Source organism: Saccopteryx bilineata, chromosome 2 (genome assembly GCF_036850765.1).
Source record: "Saccopteryx bilineata isolate mSacBil1 chromosome 2, mSacBil1_pri_phased_curated, whole genome shotgun sequence".
Taxonomy (NCBI): Eukaryota; Metazoa; Chordata; class Mammalia; order Chiroptera; family Emballonuridae; genus Saccopteryx; species Saccopteryx bilineata.
The window spans coordinates 312,052,882-312,066,529 of NC_089491.1; the positions used below are offsets into that span (position 1 = coordinate 312,052,882).

The 13,648-nt window shown below is 53.0% G+C and overlaps 1 protein-coding gene across 2 annotated transcripts; it reads right to left on the reverse strand.

Moving 5' to 3' along the window:
• Window positions 1-1,134: 1,134 nt before the first annotated feature.
• LRRC71 (leucine rich repeat containing 71) lies at window positions 1,135-13,107 on the reverse strand. Of its 2 annotated transcripts, none has more exons than XM_066255187.1 (15): window positions 12,827-13,107; window positions 8,954-9,103; window positions 8,510-8,635; window positions 8,343-8,418; window positions 8,066-8,143; window positions 5,591-5,659; window positions 5,211-5,370; window positions 5,054-5,137; window positions 4,886-4,975; window positions 4,203-4,346; window positions 3,905-3,998; window positions 3,444-3,532; window positions 2,211-2,322; window positions 1,692-1,813; window positions 1,135-1,441 (listed from the first exon to the last, which is right to left on the reverse strand). In XM_066255187.1, exons 1-15 carry the CDS (start codon window positions 12,984-12,986, stop codon window positions 1,322-1,324), a joined length of 1,674 nt encoding a protein of 557 aa, XP_066111284.1. In that variant the 5' UTR covers window positions 12,987-13,107; the 3' UTR covers window positions 1,135-1,321. The 2 variants fall into 2 exon arrangements, with proteins under 2 accessions (XP_066111284.1, XP_066111283.1); XM_066255186.1 differs by having other exon boundaries at window positions 2,211-2,325.
• Window positions 13,108-13,648: the final 541 nt, after the last annotated feature.

The following is a 13,648-nucleotide window of genomic DNA, read 5'->3' on the forward strand; positions in this document are numbered from 1 at the left end:
TGGCCAGTTCCTCACTATCATCAGCTCTCTGCATCCTCCTACAGGCCCCGACACCCCCAACAACCCCTGGAAGCCAGCATTGACAGGCATAGCCACCTCCTCAGGACAGCCACCCAAACCTCCACTATCTCTGTCTTCACTATAGGATGTAGAGACAAATTCTCTTTCAGCCATAACCAATATTCTCCCTCCTAAACCTAGCATAATGCTAGGTGCTGACCTCATGAGTTTATGGTCTAGTTGGGCATGAGAATTCATACACAGGTCATTGGGGATAGTGTAAGAATGGGGGCTATAAAGGTTCACTTTACTTTAGAAGGACTCAAGCAGGAGTAACTGGAGAACCTAAGGGGACTAATCTTCACTGAGCACCTGTAATATGCTCAGTGTTGGGAACCCAAAGAGCTGATCAGGTTTTCTAGCAGAAGCTCAGCCAGCTGCCAAGGGGCTAAGCAGAAGCCCAGGTGGTCAGAGGCTGAGAGGCCTAGGAGAATCACTGAACCTCTCCAAGAGAGGCTCTCCTTGACAGCAGGTCTCTGTCAAGGCAACAGAATGAAGGGATATGGACCAGGTTAAATGCCCAGAGCTGAAGAAGGAACACTTCTCTGGAAACTCCCTATAAAATGGATATCAGCTCCCCAGAAGCCAGCACAGTGCTCTGGGCCTTACCATTAAGTCCTCTCATGGGAGGCCACACTAATGGACCCCCAGCTCCCCTGGTCCCACATGTGGGTGTCTGTCCCTGGTTTCAGATTGCAGATATATGCAGGTACATGTCCTCTAGGAAACAGAACAGAGTGACTCTGGCCTGGCAGGCAAGAACTATGCCAGGAGGTAGGAGAACGAGGGCCCAGCATCACTGAAGTGATTCAGCCATTTCTGGCATGTACATGAACAGACTCAAGAGTCCAAATGTTCCGAGTAGTTCTAGAACAAAGTTTTTTTGTTTTTTTTTTTTAATTTTTTTTCAATTTTTTTTTTTTTTATTTATTCATTTTAGACAGGAGAGGGAGAGACAGAGAGAGAGGAGAGACAGAGAGAGAGAAGGGGGGAGGAGCTGGAAGCATCAACTCCCATATGTGCCTTGACCAGGCAAGCCCAGGGTTTCGAACCGGCAACCTCAGCATTTCCAGGTCGACGCTTTACCCACTGCGCCACCACAGGTCAGGCCTAGAACAAAGTTTTTCAGACAACCTCAAGGCAAAAAAGACAGCAATGGACTTTATTAATGGACTTGGTTAATGACCCGAAGGAGGTCTGTCCACACGTGCACTGGAGATGCTTCTGTGGCCCGGAGTCTGGGGGGAGAATGTGGGAGGGGCTAGGTGGAGGAAGCCATGGCCTCCTCCTCTCTGGGTTTGGCCTTACTGATGGGGTCCCTCGGCAGCATCAGCTCCTGGATCATAGCGTACACGGGACATTGCAGGGAGAAGCAGTTTTTCTGAAGGAGGAAAAGGACCGCTGATGACTGACCAAAGGGATGGGAATGAGTCTCTGGGAGAAAAAAATGTCCTGGAATAGAATGGGTTAGGGGCTGGGGGTGTGGACAAAAGGCAGAGGTGGTGTGACTGCTAATCTGGCAGTAAAACAGGTGGAGGTTATGTTATGATACAAAGAACTAGGGAAACTACAGACCTGCCTTGGAAATAAGGAGGCACAGAAGCAACAGCAGGACAGTGATGGGCACTCACCTCCAGAGACAGCGACAACAGCCCCACAGGGCCCTTGGATGCACTCCTGAGCTTGGAGAACTGTGCCTGGTACTGCACCGCAGTGAGGAAGCCCTCCAGCCCCACCTCAGTGATGCGGTTTCCTGGTCCAAGGAGCAACAAGGTGCCTATTACACCATCACCCTCAGGACACCCTCGACAACCTCTCCACAACCAGCTCCCAGCCTAACACTAACTCCTGACCTGGCCCTTCACCCTAATACTCTACTTCTCTGTCTCCTCCTTTGTCTGACTTCCCTTGGCCTTTTTATTTTCCCACCCCCATTTATCTCTCTTATTCTTCTCATTCCTTTCAAATTGCCTGTCTCAAGGCCGGACTTCCTCTCACCCCAAAGCCCCGGGGCAAAAGGACCTCCAACACTGTGATGCCCAACCATGGGAGAACCAGGTTTAGCTTTGGAGTCAGAGTGGGAGTACCCATAAGGCAGTATGCAGCGAGCTGCCTTATGGCTGGTTGGCAGAGGTGGTGGGCATACATACGGAGGAGGTTGAGGTGCAAAAGGACCTTGTTCCCAGGCATGAAAACTTTCCCGTCTCGGTGTTCCACAGGCTCCAAGAGAGGGTTGACCATCTCAGTCACTTCAGCAACCAGCTGCTAAAGCAGAATACTAATTGCAGCAAAGGAGAGGGGAGCTGGTCAACAGGCTATTCATTCATTCAACACACGTTTTGAGGGCCGACTATAGTCCAGGCTTTGTCCTAGGTGCTGGGGACACAAAAATAAATATGCCCATACCCTTAAGAAGCAACTGGGGGTGGGGGGAAGAAAGTGAAATGGTAATACGTGACAAGTGGCAAAGGTAAGTTTAGGATACTAGAGGAGGCAGCTAGCCTAGATGCTGAAGTTTGAATATGTGGTGACGATGAGACGAAAGGTGTTCCAAGCAAAGGAAACAGGTGGTCCAAGGCCTGAAACGATACACTGCATTCCGGTTTTCCTGTTTCCTAAGGGCTAGAGCACCAAGGGCAATGGTTGGAGGGTGAGAAACAGCTGCCTGGATCGAGATGAGAGAATGAGTGGCAGTGTTACCCCCATTCTCCCCCTGACCATTCTCTTTTGTAAGATACTGTCTGGGGTACCAGAGAGGACTCCTAAAAAGGGAGCAGCAGTCCCTGTCTAGGGCAAAGGAGGTCTCCTGATGGAGAGAGAGCCCCTCTGCAGCAGCTGACTCCACTAATAGCTGGAGAGCTGGCAGGGGTGGGAGCTATGAAGCTGGCCGTCCAGAAAGCAAGGAACAAACTGGTCCGACTTGAAAGGGAAAGGGAGGATCCAGGGCAAGGGGAGAGGGATTGAAGGGGGCTCCATGGGGTGGGGCAGCACCATGACTAAAGCGGCCTGCTCTCCTGGGAGCTGCTGACGGGCACTGTTCCCTGGGCAGCTATACCAGCAAATGGTGTAGGTGGTGGTGATAAGCCAGTGGCCTTCTGGGAAGCAAACTGAATTGAGGTAGGATCAAAAGTGTGAGCTCCTAATAAGCAAAGGAAAAGAGGGGCCTCCTCAAGCCTGAAGGGGAGACAGGAGATGGAAGTCCATCTTCCCCCAGCAAGCCCAGGTTGGGATGGGGGTGTAACAGATGTAGTTGGAGCTGGAATGGAAGACAAAACATGGGGTGGCTGCTGCCACAGTACAGGACTGTAGATGACATTGCAGAAGGAGCTATCCCAGGGACATGCCCCCTCACCCCGCCCTCCCCCCCACCCCCTACAGTCTACCTCTGACTCCAGGAGGGTGCTGCGTTTCTCTTTGCTCCCAGTCTTGGGCCCTTTTCCCTTGGTTGGCTTCTGCTCAGGGATGGTTACCTCTGGATCAGGAAGAAGAGGCAGTATGCACAGTGCAGACCTCTGATACCACCCAAGTTCCCTAGAAAGAAGGACTGGACTAGGAAGGCAACTCTTCAAACTGGGTTTGGGTGCAACAGAAACAGCTGAAGGGAGCCCCCATCTAAATGGGGGAGATCTGAGGGTAGGGCCGCTGGGGTCTAGCCCAGAGAAACAAGTGTGGAGTGCAGTGGTCAGGATGTGGGTCCAGATGGGGCTTTCCACATCATCTCCCAAGAAAAGGAAACAGACTCAGAGAGGGACATGCCCAGAAGACTAGCTCACCCCTCCTGCATCCTACGCTGTGCTCCTTTCTCTGAACCAATAAGGTGCTGCAGACGGGTACTAGCACTTACTCCCCTTGCTTGCCTTTGTGAGGTCTTCCTTCTTCAGGGTTCCTTGTGTGGGTGACTGCCCAGACCCTGACTTCTCCTCTTTCTTTACCACTTCCTGTGGAGGATATAAGACAAATTAAAGTCCTTCCTCACTGGGGATGGGGAGCTGGTTGGAAAGAGGCTAGTGTTAGTACCCTGGGCCTGAAGTGGGCCTTTAAAGGCCTCCTTCCCTCCCCTCCTCAACCTGTGCACCGTGGAAGACTCCTCCCTGCTCCTCTCAAGAATGACCAAGGCTCTCTTGCCCACGGGGCACACCTACCCCTGACTTCTCCTTTTTCTTGCCCTTTGAGGTCTTCACTGTCTGCATCTTGTCTGTCTTGTCCACCAACACCATACTGCTGGCCCCTAGCATTAGATTCTTCTCACGGTCTGTTCTGGAGTCCCCATGTCGAGAGGAGGAAGGCTGTGCTCACAAATGGGAGGAAATGGAGGCAGAAGTCAGTGCCTCTTTCCCAGAGCGGAGTGAGGGGAAGCCTTATGCCTGGGTGGTAGTCTGACCGGCAACCCCCCCCCCCCATCTGCCTGCCTAAATGCTAAAGTAATCTGTTTGGGACTTCCAGTGAGGGCAGGGGGTGCTGTTAGGAAGAAACTCAGAAGGACCTGGGGCTGAGCAGGAGGGTGGTAGGAGTGAGGACTCAGACTCTCATCCCGTCCCCAGCGCATCACCTGCATTGGCTCGTTTAATCCTCTCAACAACCCTCTGAATAACATGCCTAGGTCACAAGCTGTTATGTCACAGGGGATTTCATGGTCTGACAGGCTAAATCTCCTTTCTTAGCCAATACATTCCACTGTCCATAGAGGGGTTCGGCAGTGAGAGCCCAAACTTTTGCTAGGCCTGTGAGAAGTTGGACAGCAGGACAGTCACGACAGAAGAGGGACTGGGACATGACCAGCTTACTGAGAAACAGCCCCCTAGAAGGGGTTGGGGGTGCTGCTCACCGACCGCAGGCGCTCCTGGGTCCCCTTTTCCAGCAGGAGGCGCCGGCGCTCCACCACCTCGGTGTGCGTCAGTTCGAAGGGCCGCAGGACCTGGGCCAGGCGGCACCACACCGTCAGGCGCCTGCAGCCGGGTCCACCCACCCAGCCCGCCCCCGTCGGCACACTCACCTCGGCCAGCTTCAGGGCGCCCTTGTCCTGGATTCGGTTGTGGGCCAGGGACAGCCAGAGCAGGGAGCGGTTCAGCCGGAGGCCCTGGAGGATGGGGGGACGTGAGCTTGCGGACCCAGGCGTCTGGGCTCTGAGTCCCTCCCCGCTACGCACGTACATCGGCGATGTAGCCCGCGCCCTCGTCCCCGATGTGGTTGAAGGCCAGGTTGAGCGAGACCAGGGTCCGGTTGCAGCTGTGCAGCGTGGACAGAGCCTGGCCCAGGAGCTGTGCGCCATGGTCATCGATGTTGTTGTTCCGCAGAGACAAGTGAGCGATCCTGGGCAGCAGGAGAGGAGTAGGAGTCACGGGAAACATCTGGACCTGGGCCTGCACTGGAATCTCAGGGAGCTTGGGGCCGTGAGGGCCATCAGGTCTGAGGTTAGTTGAGCAGGAATGGAGGGTGCCTAGGGAGGCGCTAAAGGAGCAAGGAAGGGTGAGGACTAGGGTTGATTTGGAATGGGGCAGGCCCAGAGGAGGGGTGGGGGAAAGGGTCTCACGTGCTGTCCAGTGCCAACAGCTTGTGATATGACTGCTCCTGCAGTGGGTTCCCCTCCAGAGACAACTTCCTAAGGGTAGGGTTGATCTGAGAACCAGGTAGCACCACGGAGGCCAAGTGAAGAAAGGTGACAGAGGGAAGTATGGGGCTCTAAGAAGCAACTTGGAAACAGAGTCAAAGGATGGATCTCAATATAGGAAATTATATGGGAGTTTATAATTATATGAGAACTAAGTTATATTTAATTCTCCAGACTAAAAGTCCAGAAGTGTGGCCATGTGAAAGGATCACTTCCCAGAATTAGTGACCTGTGGTAAGGTGGCCTCTAGAATGACCCCAAGACTAGTATTTATGCCCTTGTGTAATCCCCTCCCCTTAGTGTGGCTAGACCTAGTGACACATCTGATGAATGGAATATGGCAAAAGTGATGTCACTTTCAAGTTTAGCTTACAAAAAACTGTGGCTTCAATCTTGGGTGCTCTCTGGCACTCTGAGTCACCATGAGCTGCCGTGTGGTTGAGGGCAGACTGCCTGTGGAGGAGCTCACGTATGGACACGTGAGCTCGGAAGCAAATGCTCCAAACCCAGCTGAGTGCCAGCCGACAGCTCTCCTGCACCCTCACCAGCACCCTGAGCCAGAAGCACCCACTAACTTACACCCAGATTGTTTGTTTTAAGCTAACAGTGCTGAGAGAACAGAGGTTTTTCCAAGTCACAACAAAAATTAACCAATGGCTAGAAATTTCTCTATTTAAACATTTTCTCGGCCCTGAGCAGGTTAGCTCAGTTGGTTAAGAGCATTGTCCCAAAACAAGGTTGTAGGTTCAATCCCTAGTCAGGATACACACAGCAAGCAGCCAGTGAATGTATGACTGAGTGGAACAACAAAGGAAAGGAATGCTTCCCTTCCCCCTCCCCTCTCTCTACCTTCCTCTCTGTCTCTAGGGGAAAAGAATTTAAATGAAGCCCTGGTCAGATAGCTGGTGGGTTGGCGCATCCTCCCAGAGCACAGAGATTGCTGGTCTGATTCCCAGGTCAGAGCACATCCAAGAGCCAGGAGCATATGGATATTCTTGTCTTTCTCTCCCTAACTCTCTCAAAAAATATTTTTTTCTCCCATGATTTATCATCACTGCTCAACATTTCAGGTTGGCTCATTATTTTTAAAATGTTGATCTAACTTATTTTTTACACATTAAAATAAATTCTATAGCTATTTTTCTGCTGGCTAAATTGTGTCTAATTCCCAAGAGAATAAAATAATGTGTTTCATGGTATTCAATACAAAGAGCGCTGAGGATCTCCAGATGAAGAAGACACAATTCCTGCCCACAAGAAGCATCCATCCCATCCACGGGAGGAAGACAGGCAAGCCAGTGTGGAGGACTGAGGGTGTGTTCTGTGAAGCAAGAGAAGTCAAGGGTGCTGGGGGAGCCTCCAGAAGGAGTGGCAAATCAGCTTTGTCCTTTATATGGCAAACCTCCCTGTAACTCTGCTTTACTCCTTGCTCCTGCTCCCTCCTTTCCCAATTCCCTGTCTGACCCTTTCCTATTACTCCTTCAAGGCTCAGCTCCACATCACCTCCTCCAAGCAGCCTTCCATATCACCCTGCCCCACACCCATGAAGTAGCACTACTTCTCTGCTCCCAATCCCTCTCCCCACGAACCACTCTTCTGCCACCACAATCCCCACCCTGCCCTGCAGTGTTTGTTCCTAAATTCTCCATCCTTCAGTGGACTACCAGATCCTGGAGGATGAAAACCAGACCCTAGTAGAGTGTCATGCCCCAGACACTGGCAACAAAGGGAAAACCTCCAGGGTGAGAGTGGGACAGGACTGGTGGAGAGGAAAGGGGCCGAGGCCTCAAAGGTCAGGCACTGGTGTAGGCCAAAAAGGGACTCTGCTTCTTGTCCGATGGGAGTTTCAAAACCCAGCAGACACTGCCTCACCAGGCGGTGGCGCAGTGGATAGAGTGTCGGACTGGGATGCAGAGGACCCAGGTTCGAGACCCCAAGGTCGCCAGCTTGAGCGCAGGCTCATCCGGTTTGAGCAAAAAGCTCACCAGCTTGGACCCAAGGTCGCTGGCTCGAAAGGGGTTTGCTCGGTCTGCTGAAGGTCCGTGGTCAAAGCACATATGAGAAAGCAATCAATGAACAACTAAAGTGTCGCAATGTGCAACAAAAAACTAATGATTGATGCTTCTCATCTCTCTCCATTCCTGTCTGTCTGTCCCTGTCTATCCCTCTCTCTGACTCACTCTCTGTCTCTGTAAAAAAATAAACAAATAAGAAAAATTAAAAAACAAAAAAGAAACCCCAGCAGACACCAACTGTTTCCACAGGGACGCCAGCCCAGGCCCATTGGAGCTGGGACTTGCCACTCCCCTCTCCAACTGCTCCCTCTGACCACCCACCCAGCCTGGCAACAAGGCACTGGAGGCCTCCCCGCTTGCCTGATCCTTCCCCTCTGCTGACCTGAGTGTGGATGAGCACAGAGGTAGAATGGCGATGAACGTGGCCAGCGTCTTATCAGTCAGTCCCACCTTCCACATGCTGTTGGTGGAAGGCACAGGAGCGCAGTTGAAGCATCACCTCCTTCCCCACACCATCCTCCCAGCTCTATCCTTCCAGCTGCACCCTTCCACAACCCCCCATCTCTCCACCTCCCCAGGAACTTCCCAGTCCCTTCAGTTCTCTCTGTCTCCGAACCATCCACCAACACTAGCCCTTTCCCCCCACCATGTCCCCTCACTTGATAGCCTGCAGCTGGCTGAGGGGAGGCAGACATTTAGAGAAGAAGCCCAGGATCCGCTCCTCAACCTTCCAGCCTGCGGAAGGGAGAGGATGAAGGTGCCCTCAGGCCTCCAGGAGGGCTGGCAGAGGGGAGGGGGTGGGGTGCGGGGGAGGGGAGGGGCCCACCGCGGATGTAGATTTCCTTCACCATCTTGTCTTCGGGCTCCAGCTCCACCTGGATTGTCGGCCGGAAGAACACGTATTTGCTCTCCACGCTGTTAAGGCTGCAGGAACCCGACAGCCGCTGATCGTCTAGCAGGCAGGGGTGCAAGGAGACGGCGAGGAAGGAGGCCAGCCCACGCGGGCCCGACGGCTCCCACGCAGGCAGCGGGACTGGAGGGCTTGGAAGTGTGGGCGACGCCGGCAGGGCTGCCGCTGCTAAAGCCAGGCCAGGGTCTGCCCGGTTTGAAGGGGAAGACAAACGACTCCCCGACCTTCCCACCCTCTGAAGCCACCCCTGACCTACACCCACCCTGCCCTGCGCCCCGCCATTTGGTCCTCCGTGAGATGGGAGGCCGGGGATGAAGGAGGTGGTCCTGGCAGGCACCCTGGGGCTCCACTGGCACTCACCTGGGGTGGGCTTTTCTGACAAAGAGACAGACGAGACAAACGTTGGGTGCGGGCGGGGCCGGGTGACAACTTTGGGGAAGTCCGTGTAGCCCGACCGGATGCAGAGTTCTGCGAAGTCCGTCTCGAGGACTCCAGTGCACTGGTACTCCTCTGTGGGGCACCGCAGGCTGAAGCCCAGAGGCTGGCCTCAGGGTGAGTAGCCCCCTCCCCTGATGATTTTTTTTTTTTTTTTTTTTTAGATTTTATTTATTGATTTTAGAGAGGGGTGGGAGAGTGAGAAGCAGTTGTTTCTTCAGGCAAGCCTGGGGATTCAACCTGGTGATCTCAGCATCCCAGGTCCACGCTTTATCTACTTACTGCACCACCATGGTCAGGTGGCACCCCTCTGACATGGACAGACTTACCAATATTTTAAAATGTGAGATGCGTTGTGCAGACACATACTAAAACCGGGGAAATCAAGACCTGGGAGAAAGGACTACAGGGAGTGGAAGGTGCTGGCTCCTCCACCCACTCCATCAGTCAAGACCGCCCCACTGGCTCTCAACCCCTAGGGGGCCTCTGCCTTCCACAGGGTGTCCCCAGCCCAGCCTTCTTTCTTGTCCCTCCCTTGCTGGGGCTGCCCAGGGTCACAGGAAGAAAGAAGCCCCAGGCCTGATGTGAGCAAAAGAAGGAACAACCCAGAAGTACCTCTTCCCTCCCACCCCCAACGCTGAGGTCCAGCAGAGCAGCAACTTTTATTTATCAGACATTTATACAGCACTTAGTCCTGTCCCGCACTGTTCAGGATCTTTAGAAATATTAAATTTTGGCATTGTATGAATTCAGACAGGTGTCCATCGCATCCCACTACCCAAACCTGAGGTGCTGAGCCCCCAGAGACCCTGCTTTTTCCTGGTCCCCCATGGACATCCAGAAAGAAGTGGTTCTTGGAGATGGAAAGAGTGTCCCTGGTGAATGGAAGAACCTGGAGGCAAAGGGTTGGCTTGGTGCCAGCCTGCTCATCAGAGCTCCCAGTGAGCTGAAGCCCTGACAGCAATACCACCCAAGACACAGGCAGGCGGCAGGGGCTGTGCCCAGAGAGAACCGCAGCTAACAGCAACAGCAGGAGCTTGCCTGAGTATGCCCAGCGAGTGTGGGGGCAGGTGCAGTACGGTTAGGGGTTCCTGCAGAAAAGGGGTGAGGCACATGTTCCTTCTGTGCCCAGACATTGGAGGACACAAACACACAAGAAACATTAGCTGATGGACAAGACACATGAGAGGAGGCACAAGGGGTCTGGGGTACTCGTCCCGCTGACTGCTGCACACACTTGCTTTCTTGGGCTGTTTCCTTAGCCCTTCCTTGCTTCATTCACTCCACCTTTTTCTACAACAGAGATTCTCAAACTATGAATCACCAGGAAAGTCTGTAAAAGTTTCTTGGGCCCCATCTGCAGAGATTCTGATTCATTAGGCTGGGTGGGGTCCATTAATTTGCATTTCTAACAAGCTCGTGGATGCTGCCAAAGCTGCTGGTTAAAGCACAGCACCTTGAGAACCGCTGCTCTGGAAGAGCACTGCCCAGCAGAACTTAATGTGCTGCTGGAAACGTCCTATGTGTATGACCTAGCGGAAAGTGCAGCACTTGGGGCTAGCACCCTCTGTCCTCCACTCCTCCACGCCTTCCCCAGGCTCACCAAAGACCTGGCCTCATAGTGTCTTGAGACATAGAAGCTACCAGATGGGATTTCCTCTATATCTATAAACCTTTGTATATCTGCCATCACTCTACCTCATTTAAGTTCCACATCTGCCCTACCATGGCGCACAATGGCATCTGCTAAAGCCACCATGGCCTCTGTATCACCCTTTCGAGGGTCCTTGTGCGGCCATCATCCCCACTCTCTCCTACTTCTCTGCCTGAGGCTGAACAGGCTCCCTGCCAGTTCTGCCTACTCTGAGATCTCTAATACTGGGTCCTGGGCCCTCTCCTCTTCTCTGGTTGTATTCCCTCCCTCCCTAGGGGAATCACTTTGATTCCCAGGGCTTCAATACATCAAAACATCTGCAGTTCCCAAAGTCACATCTGCAGCCCTGACCTCTCTTCAGCACTCTAGACCCAAGTGTCCAGCTGATCCGCTGACGTCATCCCTTAGGTTTTCCCTCACACCCTCTTCCTCTGGGCTTTCCCATCTCCATGAATGGCATCTCAATCCACCCAGTACCCAGTCCAGAAACCTGGGAATCATTCTTGCTATGTTCCTCATTCTCCACCTTATCTAGTATTTATTACACCAACTGTTATTACTTCTACCTCCAAAGTATTTCTCCATGGAGTCTATCGAACTCATTCTCCCTCATGCCCTATTCCAACTACCACTGTCCTTCATCTGGACTGTTGAAATATCTCATAAACCATCTTCCTGCCTCCATTCTCTCCTACTTCATTTTCTGAGAGTGATGTGTGTGTGTGTGTTTAATGTAATTGGGTTCTGTCTTGTATCTCCTGGAAAATGCTCTCTCTCCAACTCTCCTAGTTCCCTCCCCTCATCCACTAGCACTGATGAAGAGATGGCACTTGACTAAGATCTGACAACCTTTTTCCAGCTTGTTTTACGGGGAGCCCAGGGACAGCAAGTTCCTGTTCCTCTCTGATGGTAAAGCTGGTGGCTATGAATCAAGAAGCCTTCCAATAAATTTCCCTTTTTATATAATTAGTTTGGATTGGGGTTCTATCACTTGCAACACAGAGCCACACTCCTACTTACATTCTTCTTGTGGTTTTCTGTTCCCAGAAAATGTAAATTCCATGCATGTAGGACTGTGCCTATCTCATTCTCTCTGGCCAAAGAGCAGGCACTTTCTGCCTGACTGGTGGTGCAGTGGATAGAGTATCAACCCCGGATGCTGAGGACCCTGGTTTGAAACCCTGAGGTCATCAGCTTGAGCACAGGCTTGCAAGCTTGAGCATGGGGTCCTTGGTTTGAGCGCAGGACCATTGACACGGTCCCAAGGTCGCTGGCTTGAGCAAGGGGTCACTGGCTTGACTTAACCCCGCCATCCACCCACCCACAGTCAAGGGACATGAGAAGCAATCAATGAACAACTAAAAGTGAAGCAACTATGAGATGATGCTTCTTATCCCCCTCTCTTCCTCTCTCCCTAATCAATTACTACTTAAAATAATAAATTTAAAAAAAAAAGACCAGGCACCTTCTGGTAGCCCACCCTCCTGTGTGTCCTCCCATCATTCCCTGGTCTTTCTTTTCTCATATATTTTATCATGTATTGTTGTATTTGTCAGCATCCTAAAACAGAATGTGGATTCTTTGAGATCAAGTCAGTTCAAACATCTGCCCAGCTGATTCAGGAACTGTAATGTGAGTCAAACTGGGATTTATATCCCAAAATAGAGCAGAGAACTCGGCACACAGTGGGTGCACAATGTACGCTTATTGAATGAACAAACGAATTTGCAGTTTACAACACTTTTTCACCCTCAGCTCCATCATCCCTCACCTCACTAAAGCAGGGCAGGACTCACATTTCCACACTACAGAGAAGAAACGTGCCCAAGGCCACACACCCAATAATGGCTACTACTTATAACACTCGTACCATGTGCCAGAAGCTAGCTACAGTCACACACTGAACTTGAACAGGTGGAGCCCTTTCCATACAGCCCTTCTTTGCACCGGAAATTCTATTATTATTTGCTGGCTATTCTGTCTTACCCACCAGAGCGTCTTTCTGCATGTCTAGTTCAGTGTCTGGCACAACGACAGCGCTCCATCTAACCTGGCTAGCCCGAGCCGCGAGGGCTGGTGGCAGCACAGGGTGCCTCAGCCTCCAGGCCCCTAGGCCTGATCCCTCAACCCCGCCGCCAGCGTACCAAGGTCTTTGGGCTCCTCCTCGCCCACCGGCGGCAGGACGGACGCCGGCTTCTCCTTGGCCCCGCGATCCCCCTTCTTGGTCATTGTGCCTGACGACTTCTGGGTTCCGGGACGCGGGCCTCTGGATGAGGCTCCCGGTGTGCTCGCCTCACCAGACATGTCAGTGCGGTCCGCAGCAAGTTAGGGGACCCTCACGGAGGCGGGGAGGCTGGGCGAGTAGTAGTAATTCTGCAGGCAGTGACCGAATCAGGGGTCTCTACTCCGCGTTCACCAGCCTGCTGTGTCCACAGTGGCGTCGCTTTCGCGTCCCTCTCCACGCCAACCGCGCCAGCTGGGCGGGCTCGCGGAAAGGGGGCAACCGCAGAGCGCACGCGGGCCGACAGGGGTCGCAGCCGACTCAGAGCAGAAGTGGAGCGGCGCCGCAGGCGAGGGCGGGGAGGAAAGAGCCGGCCGGGCGGAGCGGCAGGACATGGGCGGCCCAAGGTCACGTGGGCAGGTGAGCCCTGCAGGGCTGAGCCCGGCTAGTCCCGTCGGAAGGCATCGAGCCAAGGTCCAACAAGACCGGGTGGGACCAGGATGGAGGGTACAGGGCTAGACAATCAAAATGAGGGGTGGGGCTAAAGCGGGCGCCTATCCTACGTCCCCCAGGAATCAGCTCAAGAAAGCAGGGAGCTGGCGCTGCCTATCCGAGACATATCAGGAATGGTGTGTCTGAGGAATCAGGAAAATCGGGGTTGGGGCAGATCCTCCCTCTGGGCCTACCCTTCTAACCCGCAAAGAGAAGGCTCCTGGTAGTAAAAACCCAGAGAGATCCGTAGTGC